General features: G+C 43.3%; 1 protein-coding gene across 2 annotated transcripts in view; it reads right to left on the bottom strand.

The window, feature by feature from the left end:
- LOC129822084 (multiple epidermal growth factor-like domains protein 6) overlaps window positions 1-14,963 on the bottom strand; it is a 91,910-nt gene that overhangs the window by 76,036 nt on the left and 911 nt on the right. For both annotated transcript variants that reach the window (XM_055879986.1, XM_055879987.1), the window contains exons 2-4: window positions 13,880-14,014; window positions 13,400-13,509; window positions 13,124-13,228 (exon numbers count right to left, since the gene is read on the bottom strand). In XM_055879986.1, coding sequence (XP_055735961.1) covers window positions 13,124-13,228; window positions 13,400-13,509; window positions 13,880-14,014 — 350 coding nt within the window. The remainder of the gene's footprint in view (window positions 1-13,123; window positions 13,229-13,399; window positions 13,510-13,879; window positions 14,015-14,963) is intronic.

The following is a 14,963-nucleotide window of genomic DNA, read 5'->3' as shown; positions in this document are numbered from 1 at the left end:
CTTTTACAGCAGAATCGATTGCAGCTCTTACAACTGGAAAAATATCATAAAAAACGTTGAATAAACTTCTATGATCATTTTATCAGTCATATGATGGAATTATGAGATCTATATCTAAGCAGGGTCAGTTCAGTGGAGGGTGTTTTGGCAGTAAGTGAAACCTTGGCCTGGCCAAGTGACCCAAACCCTCTGTCTCTGCCTTGTCGTCACAAAGCCAACTCTGCACCTGCTTTGCTTTTGAGGAAGGTCTGATCTCTTGACTGCTCGCAACCCACAGAAAAATTATTTTTACGAGCTGACCCAATGACCAAATGAAATATTAGCAGAGATGTAGCTAATAACGCCAGACATCAGACATTACCGATAATGGAGCCTCTCTCCTGGTGCATGATGGTCCTGTGGAGGTGCAGGAGAAGGTCACTATCTCGCGGTGGGAAGCTGGCGGCTTCACACTAGTCACAGACCTCAGACCTCCACACCTTCCACATCCTGTCGGTCAGAAAAACACTCTTCGCCAGCAACATATGTGACATCGCATGTGGGGAAAAACCTACGCCGTTATTCTAGTTTTAACACAGCAGCGTCAGTTGAAAAGCCAAGCCACCTTCCCTGCCTTAGGTCCTCCCAGTGGACCAGCTCTTACACCGCTGACCAAGCCTTCTCTAACAAAACCAGATATTCATTACAGTAAAAGAAAACCCAGTCCAGACTCAAACTTCTCTCAAACATTCTTTGTGACCATTCAACGTTTTTAACAGCTTCAAATATGTACGCTTATGAGGATTTTTGTATATTTGTTCATGTTTAGTGGTTCAATAATCCGACCTTATTGCTGGCTCTGTCTCGGATGTGTTGGGTGAAGTCTGTCAGGCAGTGCCCCCAAAAGTTATACAACTCTGCATCAGGCAATTTGCTCCTATAGAGCTGGACATAATCTGTGTACAGTTACAGTGAATCATTTGGACAAGTTTGATTACTCCACATTTACAGCAAGTGTTTCTGAATAGAACTGTTGGGCTTATCACCATTTCTAAATTAGATTTTGTGCATTACTTGAAAGATAAAGCGAAAAGGCAAGTGCCTTAAGATTTTAGGATGTTTCTGACTGACCCCAACTGGTACAAGGACATGGTACAATAGGGTCTTAGATGCACCAATTCTACTTCTAAATAAAAAAGGAAGGCTGTAAATGCATAGGATCCAGTTATAAGCCTGGTAAACAATAACTGTGAAACCATAGAAACAAAAATATGAACTTGTCTAATGTTCTAAATAGGAGAGACTAATACGAATGTCATCCAGTAGTTATAAAACTAAGACGTTATTAAGAAAACTAGGAACCAAACTTCTAGAGGAAACAGTGGCGTGTATTCATGGACACCAAGGGAAGCCAGGCTCCCCCCAAAAATGTAACAACATTTTCTATTTATCTTTCGTCTCTCTGTGTTTCATTATTTTCCTGAGCGTTGAGCTAAACTGAGCGAGCCTTCCTGGCGGGGAAAAAAAAGTGTCAGCTTGGATTTGGTGTCTCTCCTATCAAATTGCATTGAGAGCATACATCATTAACAGAAACAACTTGAATTGTTGCATCTCGTTGTGTTGTTGTCCTCCGGTGGCTAGCTAGCTAGATAGCTAAAATTGGCCCTTTCCTAAATTATCCATGGATGGAGATAGGGATTGGATTTAATTCTCCGCATAATGGCGATTCTGATCCAACCATTCATTCATTCATTGTTGTGCATCTGGCCTGAGAGGATGGAAGTTCAATATGTACAGTAGCTAGATGTAGAAGGCTAATGTTAACTAGTTAACGTTGCCCATAAATGGAAGGCTAACGTGCAAGCAATTAGCCTGGGAACCTAGGACAACAAAAAATACAAGCATGTACTGTATGGCAGAGTGATAGACCATTTCGTCAACATGAAAGAGAGGAGGATGGCATTGGCGTTTCTCTACAAGTAGGGTGAGTCAACATGTTTTTCTTGCACGAACGTGCGTGCGCAAACAGAAATCAAATCAGAACCATGGACAGCCACATCATATTTAGCTTATGTTAATTGGACTAAATTGTTTTTGGTATCTTTTAGTCGTCCTTGTATCAGACTAAGCAGAGGTGATTTGATGATGTTGAAGTTGAAATGGAGCTGGAATAGTGAGAAGGAAGCTCCTGTTTGAGGTAACTCTTCTAAATAAATAGTTGTTTAGTGGTCAGAAAATGTCAGAAACATTATCTTGCTTAAGCATGCTGTAGGTCATTTAACTGTCTGTTACATGCAATATGCTTTGTGGACTTCACCGGACAGAGGTTGCTCTCCGGTGTCACGTTCTGACCATAGTTCTTTTGTGTTTTCTTTGTTTTGTGTTGGTCAGGACGTGAGCTGAGTGGGCATTCTATGTTGTGTGTCTAGTTTTCCCGTTTCTATGTTTGGCCTGATATGGTTCTCAATCAGAGGCTGGTGTTAGTCATTGTCTCTGATTGGGAACCATATTTAGGTATCCTGTTTTGTGTTGGGTTTTGTGGGTGGTTGTCTTCTGTCTTTGTGTCTATGCACCAGATAGGACTGTTTCGGTTTGCCACATTTGTTATTTTGTATTTTGTAGTGTTCATGGTTTTGTCGTTATTAAACATGATGAACACTAACTACGCTGCGTCTTGGTCCGATCCCTGCTACACCTCCTCTTCAGACGAAGAGGAGGAAATCTGCCGTTACAGAACACCCACCAACCAAGGACCAAGCAGCATGGTAAAGGACAGCAGCAGCAGCGGCAAAAGACACAGGAAATCTGCCGTTACATCCGGTTTTGTGGTTTTGTGTGGGTTAATTTATTCTGCCACTGTCTAATTATTGTCTTGGCCTTTAGGCCTATATATCACGTTCGCAAGGCATATGAGTTAACAGCAAATAACGCAATTATCACAACACATACAGTATAGGTTGTAATATGGGGGTGGGGGGGCTTCCCCAGTGATTTTACCCATGCACCACTACTGAGAGGGAAGTTCATGAAGGTTACACCTGCCTTGTTAATGAGCAGCTAATAAAGCTGTCTAGTTTTTGGGGGGTTGGGAGCTGTGTCTGGGGGTGGAGGGGTGAGAGGGTTGACGTCTGTGTTCAGGAGTTGTGACCAGACCTCAGAGCTGATTTGAACAAGAACAAGGGTGCCCGCCAGCCAACCCACAGACCAACCTGTCAATGGTCATCCAACGGTTCCTGCTAAAGCTCGCTACATAAACAAAGCAAAGTTTCAGTCTCCTGAAACTTTATCAGCACAGGGCACACGGAACATATTTCTGCTCAAGGAATCTGAAAGACATTCTTGAAAGGGTCCAGAACAAACAATGAAACCTGTACTCATTACAACCAGATGCAGGGTATTAATCTTCATCCCAAACACAGGCAGGGGAATTAGAATCACATCAGGCACTTCATCTGTTAACTAGGTCCTCCTTCTTCCATTTAGAACTCAGACTGGTCCAGGAATTGAACAGAGCTAAGACCGGAGGAATTTGGAGCATAAATGTCAGTTACAGATGAGATTATGTCATCCCTTTGTCAGATGACAGCGAGTAAACTGCAAACCACAACAGTTGACTTTCCAAGCCTTTTGAGTTTAAAGGCAAATAAGTCTGGTCTTTTGTCTCACAGTCACAACATTATCAGACCAATAAATGCTCCTGTTACCCAGGAGCCCAAACGAAAAAGTCAGTTTCCTTCGGGACTCCTGTGGGAGTGGGACTAACCAGAGAGACATTCCATAGCGGGCAAAAGACTCAGAGAAGGGAGACTGTCCAATCAGCCAACCAACACTCCCACACACACACCTGCTGAAGTGAAACAAACTATCTCACAGACAGTTCCAGGTTCTCTCTCTTTTTATAGAAATCAATAGAGGAATCCAGTGGAATGTTCTCATCATATCCACTCTGGTTTTCCCTCTACTCATAATGCAAGGTTTTCAATCCAAGCTTTACAGATGTGAGACTAAGCATTGGCCTGTATGGTTAAATAAGAATGGGTATAAATGGCTCTTAGAGCACATTACAAAATGGACCAAGACTACCGGTATAGATGACAGTGTCTTCCCAATCCCAAAATGAACCCATCGCCACCGTCCCAAAAGAAAACTGAGACAGTCAGACATGATAGATACAGTCCACCAGGATTCATTTCCTTAAGGTTTGATTAAGATTGGAATGTCCAGGAGCATAGTCTGACCACAACTCTCCAGAGCCATATTATACACAGATTCTCTAGTCTACAAAGTATGATTCTGTCCAGAGCTATCCAAATATACACACAATCACACATCATCACAGTCCCCCAGTGCTGAGAAGAAGGAGAGTCAGGAGACCACTAGCAGCTGTCCTCAGTGGTCTCAGACCCCAGACAGTGCTACTTGACTTTGTTCAGGAAGTCTCCACACACACACACAGAGACAATGTAGCAGGATGTTTGCCTCCGGGAGAAATGAACATGGGTCGAGAGGGTTAATTTCCTCATAGACAGAGGAACATTATTCAAGCAAGGTACCACAGAAAGAATGCCCTGGGCTATTTTTTTTTCTCTCTGCTAACTAGCAAGTCATTACAAGGAGACTCCTACAGAGAGAGAGAGCGAGAGAGAGCGAGAGAGAGCGAGAGAGAGCGAGAGAGAGCGAGAGAGAGAGCGAGAGAGAGAGAGCGAGAGAGAGAGAGAGAGAGAGAGAGAGAGAGAGAGAGAGAGAGAGAGAGAGAGAGAGAGAGAGAGAGAGAGCTTCTGGGAAAGGACGAAGAGTGTTTAACAGTGTCTCTCTTTGTATAACTGACAGATCTAGGGGACAATTGAGGACTTTAGATGTGCAGTATCAGTATCTTTACAGAGTGCTAAAAACAGAATCTCAGTCAGCCAACTACCTGAAAGTGACTAACCCCTGGAACCCCACTCTCTTACTTGAACTTGATAAATGTCATGCTACGACACCAGAAATGTTTCTGTTCTAACAGATAAAACGGACTTGATCAAACTCAGATGGGGTGTAGCTATCAGCTGACTTGGAAGGAACATACAGTATGTGTGAGAGACATACTCTTGACTTTCACAGCTCAGTCATTTCACTGCATAATCCACCAAAAGCAAGAGATCAGCAAAGTCCCCAGGCACTGTCCATGATAGTCTTTTCACAAAAGCACCCTGAACAAAATCAGCCTTTTCTGGCTAAAACCAGATGTGACCTGTCCACAGCATTTCATCGGCCCTGCTCGTTTCCTGCTTCCTTACTTCCTGCGGACCGACGTGTCGTTTCACCAAAGTCGGCCGTTCAAAAGCGTAACGAAGTGAGACAGAGTAGTGTTCACAAGAGCCGTAAACGTAGCCAATAAGACCGGGCCAATTGGCCAGGCTAAGTCTCAGACCTATCATGTGTTTAACACGTTGCGGAGAGCGCTGCGGCCGCGGCATCAACCCACAACACATAGCATCAACGCTGCAAACCGCGTGTCACAATCTGAAGGATTGCATTAGCATAGCGTCCTCTGACATCAGTGATTAGAAGCGGGTGGACGATTGGTTCCCACAGCAGCGAAGGAGGCGGTGTCATAGTTTAAACGATGAGTGCTGAAAAGAAGGAGGAGGGAGCGAATCAGCAGTGTGTACCAAGTCTCCCTAATGTGACGGTCGTGCCAGGCTTCACTTACAGGCTTCTGTCAGTGTGCTTTCTCCTTGTGTCTGGGCCTAGAGAGCGTGAGTTGTGGTGAAAACAAATAACGCCAGATCCCTGGCCTCTGTAACCCATCGCCGTTCTCTTTCTTTTAGGTCAGTTAGGATCACCACTTTATTTTAAGAATGTGAAATGTCAGAATAATAGTAGAGAGAATGATTTATTTCAGCTTTTATTTCTTTCATCACATTCCCAGTGGGTCAGAAGTTTACATACACTCAATTAGTATTTGGTAGCATTGCCTTTAAATTCTATAGGATTGAGGTCAAGGCTTTGTGATGGCCACTCCAATACCTTGACTTTGTTGTCCTTAAGCCATTTTTCCACAACTTTGGAAGTATGCTTGGGGTCATTGTCCATTTGGAAGACCCATTTTAACCAAGCGTTAACTTCCTGACTGATGTCTTGAGATGCTGCTTCAATATATCCACATAATTTCCTCACTCATGATGCCATCCATTTTGTGAAGTGCACCAGTCCCTCCTGCAGCAAAGCACCCCCACAACATGATGCTACCACCCACGTGCTTCACGGTTGGAATGGTGTTCTTCGGCTTGCAAGCATCCCCCTTTTTCCTCCTAACATAATGAAGGTTATTATGACCAAACAGTTCTATTATTGTTTCATCAGACCAGAGGACATTTCTCCAAAAAGTATGATCTTTGTCCCCATGTACAGTTGCAAACTGTAGTCTGGATTTTTTTATGGCAGTTTTGGAGCAGTGGCTTCTTCCTTGCTGAGCTGCCTTTCAGGTTACATTGATACAAGACTCGTTTTACTGTGGATATAGATACTTTTGTACCTGTTTCCTCCAGCATCTCCACAAGGTCCTTTGCTGTTGTTCTGGGATTGATTTGCACTTTTCGCACCAAAGTACATTCATCTCTAGGAGACAGAATGCGTCTCCTTCCTGAGCGGTATGACAGCTGCGTGGTCCCATGGTGTTTATACTTGCGTACTATTGTTTGTAGAGAGGAACGTGGTACCTTCAGGCATTTGGAAATTGCTCCCATGGATGAACCAGACTTGTGGAGGTCTAAAATAAATGTTGAGGTCTTGGCTGATTTCTTTTGATGTTCCCATGATGTCAAGCAAAGAGGCATTGAGTTTGAAGGTAGGCCTTGAAATACATCCACAGGTACACCTCCAATTGACTCAAATTATGTAAATTAGCCTATCAGAAGCTTCTAAAGCCATGACATTATTTTCCAGAATTTTCCAAGCTGTTTAAAGGCACAGTCAACTTAGTGTATGTAAACTTCTGACCCACTGGAATTGTGATGCAGTGAATTATATGTTAAATAATCTGTCTGTAAACAATTGTTGGAAAAATTACTTGTGTCATGCACAAAGTAGATGTCCTAACCGACTTGCCAAAACTATAGTTTGTTAACAAGACATTTGTGGAGTGGTTGAAAAACGAGTTTTAATGACTCCAACCTAAGTGAATGTAAACTTCCGACTTCAACTGTACATCCAAAATAGCTACTTATTATGAGATCAAGATCAGTTAACCTGTACAGCACCTTTCTCAGGCCGATCCTCTTGAATGCATTGATTGTTTGTCTGTATATATGTCTGTCTGTCTGCCTAAAGGTTAACGGACTAACTTATTCCACTTTTGTTGTGTTACAGCCTGAATTCAAAATGGATTAAATATATTTTTCCAAACCCATCTACACACAATACCCCATAATGACAAAGTGAATATGTTGTTTTTAAAGTGTTTGCAAATGTATTAAAAATGTAATACAGAAATATTTCATTTACATATGCATTCACACCCGAGTCAATGGATGTTAGAATCAAATCAAATCAAATTGTAATTGTCACATGGGCCAAATACAACAGGTGTAGACCTTACCCAGAATCTCACCTTTGGCATTGCTTATAGCTGTGAGTCTGTCTGCGTAAGCCTCTAAGAACTTTGCACACCTGGATTGTACAATATTTGCCAGTTAATCTTTTCAGAATGCTTCAAGTTCTGTCACATTGGTTGATGATCCTTGCTAAACACTTTTTAAGTCTTGACATAGATTTTCAAGTAGATTTAAGTCAAAACTCTAACTCGGCCACTCAGAAACATTCAGTGAATTGCTTTGCCAAATGTTTAGCAGTATTACCTTAGTGTTGCAAAAAGGATGCATGTTTTGTATTATTTTTATTCTGTACAGGCTAACTTCTTTTTACTCTGTCAATTAGGTTAGTATTGCGGAGTAACTACAATGTTGTTGATCCATCCTCAGTTTTCATCTATCACAGCCATTAAACTTGTTTTAAAGTCACCATTCGCCTCATGGGGAAATCCCTTAGCGGTTTCATTCCTCTCCGGCAACTGAGTTAGGAGGGACGCCTGTATCTTTGTAGTGACTGGGTGTACTGATACACCATCCAAAGTGTAATAAATTACTTCACCATGCTCAAAGGGATATTCAATATATGCAAAAAGACAATAAAAATCTACCAATAGGTTCCCTTCTTTGCGAGGCATTGGAGAACCTCCCTGGTCTTTGTAGTTGAATCTGTGTTTGAAATTCACTGCTTGACTGAGGGACCTTACAGATAATTGTATGTGTGGTATTAAGAGATGTCATTCAAAAATCATGTTAAAACACTCATAGTGCACACAGAGTGAGTCCATGCAACTTATTATGTGAACTTATTATTACACCTGAACTTATTCAGGTTTTTACACCTGAACTTTGCCATAACAAAGGGGTTGAATACTTATTGACCCAAGATATTATTTCAGCTTTATTTTTTTCATTAATTTGTTAAAAAAATGACATTATCGGGTATTGTGTGTAGGCCAGTGACACAAAATCAAAATGTAATCCATTTGAAATTCAGGCTGTAACACAACAAAATGTGGAAAAAGTCACAGGTTGTGAATACTTTCTTAAGGCACTGTAATAGACTAGGATCAACCCTCTACAGATCGGTTCAGACACAAACACATAGGCCTGAGAAACAGACAGGTGCTTTAGTGTTCATACGTTTCGGTATCGCTAACTGTTTCTGTTCCACAACATCCACATGAATATACGGACCATAACATACCATTGCGGGTGAGGCCCTTAAGTACATAGGCTGTGGCCCCTAAGGGCCCATAAAGGCTGACTGATTTACCTGTGGTACACTGGCGTGAGGTCAGTAATTCATACATTTTATCCAGGGGGTTCCCTGGTGGTTATGTAATGGTTCTCCTGTGGTTCCAGGTGACTCAGGGCTGGGTAAAGTCAGGATAAAGCCAGTCTGAGATCCAGAGAGAGGCTTGCGTGCCTCCTTGCTGTGTGAGGATGTTATCCAGACATCTGTTCTACACAACACATACCAGAATTAGGGAACATGGAGGAAATGAAACATCATTAATCTACATTAGAGAGGTTAGCTCTCTCCCCTCCGTCTATCTCTACTCTTTCCCCCCCTCTCCTATTCCCTTCACCATTGACAAATCCAAAATCCACAGCAGAATATAAACGTCTCAACATTATCAAATAATTGTGCCATCTCTCTCATGGTCTGACAAGGTGGTCTCATTGGAATATGTCAAAATATGGTCGTTGCTACCTCTCTACATATCTAGCTCTGTCACTCAGTATCCCTGCACATTGTAAATATGGTACTGGAGCTGACCCTGCATATAGATAGTATGATTACATACTTTCTCCTGTTCTTCTTATTTCTTATTTTTATTTTCTGGTGTGTTTTTCTTCTACCTTATGTTATTTGTTGTGCTACATTGATATTGATTCCTGCATTGTTGGGTTTGGAGCTTGCAAGAAAGGCATTTCACTGTACTTGTGAATGTGACGCTTGACACTTGAAATACTATGGTTATACACAGTATCTTTAACATTCTGATATATTTCTAATGATATGGTCTGAAGTCTACCCTACATTCTGCCACCATCGTGTGCCCCTTCGCTCAACACTCCTCTCCATCTCCACCATCCAACAGTTTTTCTGACTAGCTGGGCGTGGCTCTCCCTGAGTGACTACAACTGCTGGGTTCATGGCTCCAGGTATGGAACAGAGGCCCAAGTCTAAATAAACGTCCCATTCACCCACCAAACCTGGTTTCTATTAGTACTGTGGGGTGGCTCCAAGCTCTGACTACAATGTGTTCAACTTTGTGTAAAAGGCTTTAAACACTTGGTGGATTAATGGAATTATATTATTATAATTATTAAAGGTAGACTCAGCAATATGATGCAGATGCAGAAAGTAAACAGCATAGTGGGTCAAGCACAAGACTCAACTTCTCCCCCCTTCTCCACGGTTTTGGTCCCGTGGCGACAAGACCTGCCAAACACCCGCCCGCTTAACCTGGACCAGCTGCACCAATGTGTCGGAGGAAACACTGTTCACCTGACGATCAAGGTCAGCTTGCAGGCACCCGGCCCGCCACAAGGAGTCGCTAAAGCACGATGAGCCAAGTAAAGCCTCCCGGGCCAAATCCTTCCCTAACTCGGACGACGCTGGGCGCCGCCCTATGGGACTCCCGATCACGGCCGGTTGTGATACAGCCCGAGATCGAACCCGGGTCTGTAGTGACGCCTCTAGCAGATGCAGACCGCTGCGCCACTCGGGAGGCCTGAGTCTACCTATAAAAGAGGTGAGAAAACAGCTCTGCATTCACTACCTCACGCTCTAACCCAGGTACTGGGTACTGGCATAGGTATACTTTCCACATCATATTAACTAAACAAAATAAAACACTTACTGTATCTGCGTAAGCTGTGCTGGTCATTAAGACATCACAAAGACTACAATTCTCTTACCAAGGCAGATTCGCCATTGTATTACAACCACCACACTCACATCTAGGTCAACCCAAACCTGAATGCTATGCTGGAGAGAACCAATAAAGCATGGAGAACATTATACAGCTTCCCCCTCCCCAGTCTTCTTGTCCTTAATAGGTTTAGCAGTCAGAAAGCCAAGGCATGGTTCTGCAGGGCTAACTCTACTGCAGCGAAGCAGTGACAGGTAGGGCAGGGTCTCTGAGCAGAGCAGCACAGCACAGCTTCATTACTCTGAGTGAGTTGACAGAGCTCTTGGCAGGTTGAAGCCTCTCTGCTGACCTGGGACACGAAACCAAGGAAAATGCTCAGAAGCAGAGTAAAGCAGACATTTTCACATTTCCATTGCAATTGCTACGGTGTGCCCTAATGAACACAACCCTGGACTGGTTCTAAGAAGGTGTGGACAATCTTAAAGCCCGTGGCATAGTTCACCTGGTGGATATGGGAATATGGTTTCAGCTCTGATAATCAACGCTCCACTGCTGGAGTGGGAGATATTGTGAAACTACATGGGAATAACCTTGGAATAGCACTTGGAACATTGGAGCACGTGCGTATGAATGGGAATTGCTTTAGAAAATATAAAAAACGGGGGTAAAGTCTGTCAGTGAGCTGCATTCAACCACATCCACCAACTCAAAAAGCAGCTCACTTCGATCACACCTTTAATCACAATCACACCTTGTACCTATATGTACATTTTTGATTCTAAAATTACATTAAACCTGGACCAAAACCTTACAACTTCTAAACCTAACCCTTGACCTTTTTATGCATTTGACTCAACACAGAGGAACAGTGTCCCTCTCAGTGAGAGCTGGCTGAAAATGGCTGCTGCACTGCTTTAACCCTTCTGGCTGGAGAGGAGGATAAATCTACTCTGAGAGGCGGAGGAAGGAAAGATGTTAAGGAAGAGAGGAGGAATAAGAGGTCAAAGCTTCTGTGTTCACAGAGAGAACCGAATCACAGGATGCTAAAAACCTTGACGGAAAAGAGTCAAGGCTTATCTTTGTCCCCCTTCCCTGTCACCTGACTAATGTGTGTGTCCCTCTGTTGTTCACACTTCCTTGAAAACCCAAGCAGCTCTTTCCAAACAAACGAGCGGGGCAGCCATCAGAAACAAACACTGATGCGTCCCTGTGAAATGTCACAGCCGGAGGAAGAGCAACAAAGAGAACCCCTGGCAGGACCTTCCTCCTGCTGCGTGTATAGAGAAGGCATGTGTGTGTGTGTGTGTGTGCTTGTGACAGTGTCACAGTGTTTGTATGTGTGTGTGTGTGTGTGTGTGTGTGTGCGTGCCTGAGTGCATGCATGCATGTTTACGTGCGTGCATGCATATGCATGGAAAGAGGGTGTAACTAATTGTTCTCTGTTATCTCTTGGCGGGAGTCTTCCTTAGAACATCAACTAACAAACGTTGTCCTCTCGCTGTTGGCTGGATGACAGAGTGTTAGGGGTCAGAGGGTCAGAGGGAAAGGAGAGCAGATCAAGAGATGTTCAAGAGAATTTTAAAGACAGGAAGAATAATTCTGGATCAGGTTACTTCTCATATTTACAGTCCACAGTCCACTAGTATGCTTTCATATTTTATTATTTGAGCCTGCAAAATAGAACTGTACATCTTTCATAGTTGGAAAAAAAGGTGCTGGGGGGGGGGTGTTCAATAGTGATTGCTTGCTGATTAAACACGAAGGACGGAACACTGAAACTTTACAGAATCATAGTCATTTGCCCATATCCACTAAGTGTCTCAGAGTTGGAGTTCTGATCTAGGATCAGGCTCCCGCCTGTCCATATAATAAAAGGTCAAAGATCCTAGATCAGATCCTACTCTATGAGATGACTTTATGTCAATATAGGCCCTGGTGTCCAGACAGGCAGTGTCTGTTCCATCTGTGAGAACCTCAAACTGCACATACCCTCATTAGAATCCAGCTTGGACAGAGGATCGAGGCAGGGTTGAGTTAAAAAATATATATATTTCACCTTTATTTAACTAGGCAAGTCAGTTAAGAACAAATTCTTATTTACAATGACGGCCTACCCAGCGAATTAGCCCCCCAGTGCCCGGGGCAGCAGCCTTCAAAGGACCCATTTTCTCCCATAGTGCACTTCTGCCACCTCTAATTACCCAGCAACCCCCATTGAGCGGCCACTGCCGATTGCAGCCACAGGAAACCCTCATTTATGTTGTTCAAAGGGAAAGCACAAGGTCTGCACTGTGTCCATTAGGACTTAAACAGTTTTTTCTCCTTCAAGGATATAGGTCAGTCTCTAGGGCTGGACTCACTAATCTCCACACAGCCTCACAGCTTGGCTGTAAAAAGGATACACCGCAAAGGGGTGGCTAGTGGTTACAGGGTGGACACTGAAGGTTAAAAAACGTTGACCTTTACAATGTTGACGTGTTTAGTCGAAAAGGATTCTGCGTTTTTCTCTGGCCTCTCATTCACTCTTTCTCACTCTCTCTCTCATTCTCTCCCTCTCTGTCTCTCACACTCTCTCTCACTCATTTCTTTACCATTCTCTCACTCCGCTTCCCTCACAAAAACCCCCAAAACCATGGCAAAGTGTCCACAACATGTTCTCTTTCTCTGACTCCATGATGACTCACTCACCATACTGGCAGCGTGTTCCTTGGAAGCCTACAGGACACTGACAGATCTGGTCACCTCTCTCAGCACACCTGCCCCCATTGAAGCAGGTAGTAGCAGCACACACCCCTGTAGAACACAACGTACATCAGTCACTCCAGTAACACCTGCAAATGCTCATACACATCATGGCACGACAACACATGAACAATTCATTTAATATGTACGATAGCGCTAAATTTGTCCATGTATAAATGTGTTAATACAAAAATAATATTCAGTGTTTGACTTTGAACTCACGGTGCAAACAGCCCCTCTCCTTGCCCCTCTGTGTCCACCCAGGGCAGCACCTGTACACCCTGTGCACATCCATACTGTACACCTGCCTGTAGGCTGTATAGTAGCCTGTTCTGCAGAAAGGAAATTACATACAGGTGTAGGATCTTAATTTGATCAACCTGTTGCAGGAGAACTTTCCTTCAATGCAGGAAATGTTAAACTTGTAGTGTATTTGAGGTTTTAAAAGGCTTCTGAAGTTTGTCATTTCCACTTTGACATTTCAGACTTGATTTTCCCTCAAACCCTACAAAAATGTGCATTCATTAAAATCCACACAACAATTCACATTTCCTGTTGCTGCAGGATTATTTCCCTGCTGTAGCAAACTGGCTCAAATGAAGATCCTACATCTGTATGAGCCCAGTTATGAGAGGAGAGACTGAGTACAACTATGCAACAACAACAACAACAACAGGGTATTGGAGAAGACGTGCCACTCACCTCCTTTCGTAGCCAACACACCAGCGGTGGCCGGTGCAGCCTTGCTTCCAGACCTTGACCATCCGAGTGAAGGCCTGGACACAAGGCTGGCGTGCACCCAGCATGGACAACTCCTGCTCCGCACACACATTAGGCCTGCAGAGACACCGAGAGGATAATTCAGTCTGTAACACTTTACATTAAGTAGCTTGTATACCTGTGTATTAACACTATAATTACTCTGGGTACTAGGGCTACATTGTTATATACCATGTTGTTATCATCAATTTAATCATTGATTTACAATGGCATAAAAATGGAGATGAGCGGTTTAGATATCCTTCAAGTTATTAGTGATGGATACACAGGACAGGAGAGGGTCAGGGTTGAGGTCAATGAGAGAGAGATTTTACTCTCCTCCCTCTGACACCAGAGTTTCTGACCCTTATCATGAACCACCCAGCAGCACCAGACCCTCCAGCGTCTTGACAGGTGCCCAGCGTGTTCACTCTAAATGAGGTGTGTGTGTGTGTGTGTGTGTCTCCCAGGGAGCACGCCGACACAGGAGAAACACTGACACAATCCAAGAGGAAGCAGATGCACACATTCCAACAGACACAGTAACATACATTACCTAGATCTTATGTCTATTTACAGCATCAGATAGACCTGGGAATTTAGCAATTGGATTGATTTCAGCAATAATTGGCCATTGTTAGGAGTATCTCATTGTTTAGCTCAAGGCACACTATACGGCTTGTGCGTTACCTGCTGTGGGCTCCATAATGTAAAGTAAAACCATTCTATCTTCATCTGTAGTCTGGGTTTTGGTCTGTTCTACTTTAGAATTCCCTAGACTCATGTTCTCAAATACTCTGCTAGACTTGGACAGTGTTCCAGATACCCAATAAACATCCAATAAAACTCCCCAGGCAATACCAGTTTCTTATCTCATCAGAGAAAATATGTCAGAATGTGTGTGCTTGTTTGTGTGTGTGCATGACTTTGTGCATGTCTTCCTGTCCGCTAATCAAAATGCCAAGGTATTCAGCAGCTGAATATCTACATACCATCCATCATAAATATATCAAGATGTTGTCAGAAC

Source organism: Salvelinus fontinalis, chromosome 24 (assembly GCF_029448725.1).
Source record: "Salvelinus fontinalis isolate EN_2023a chromosome 24, ASM2944872v1, whole genome shotgun sequence".
NCBI lineage: Eukaryota > Metazoa > Chordata > Actinopteri > Salmoniformes > Salmonidae > Salvelinus > Salvelinus fontinalis.
This window is presented reverse-complemented; position numbering and strand designations above follow the sequence as displayed.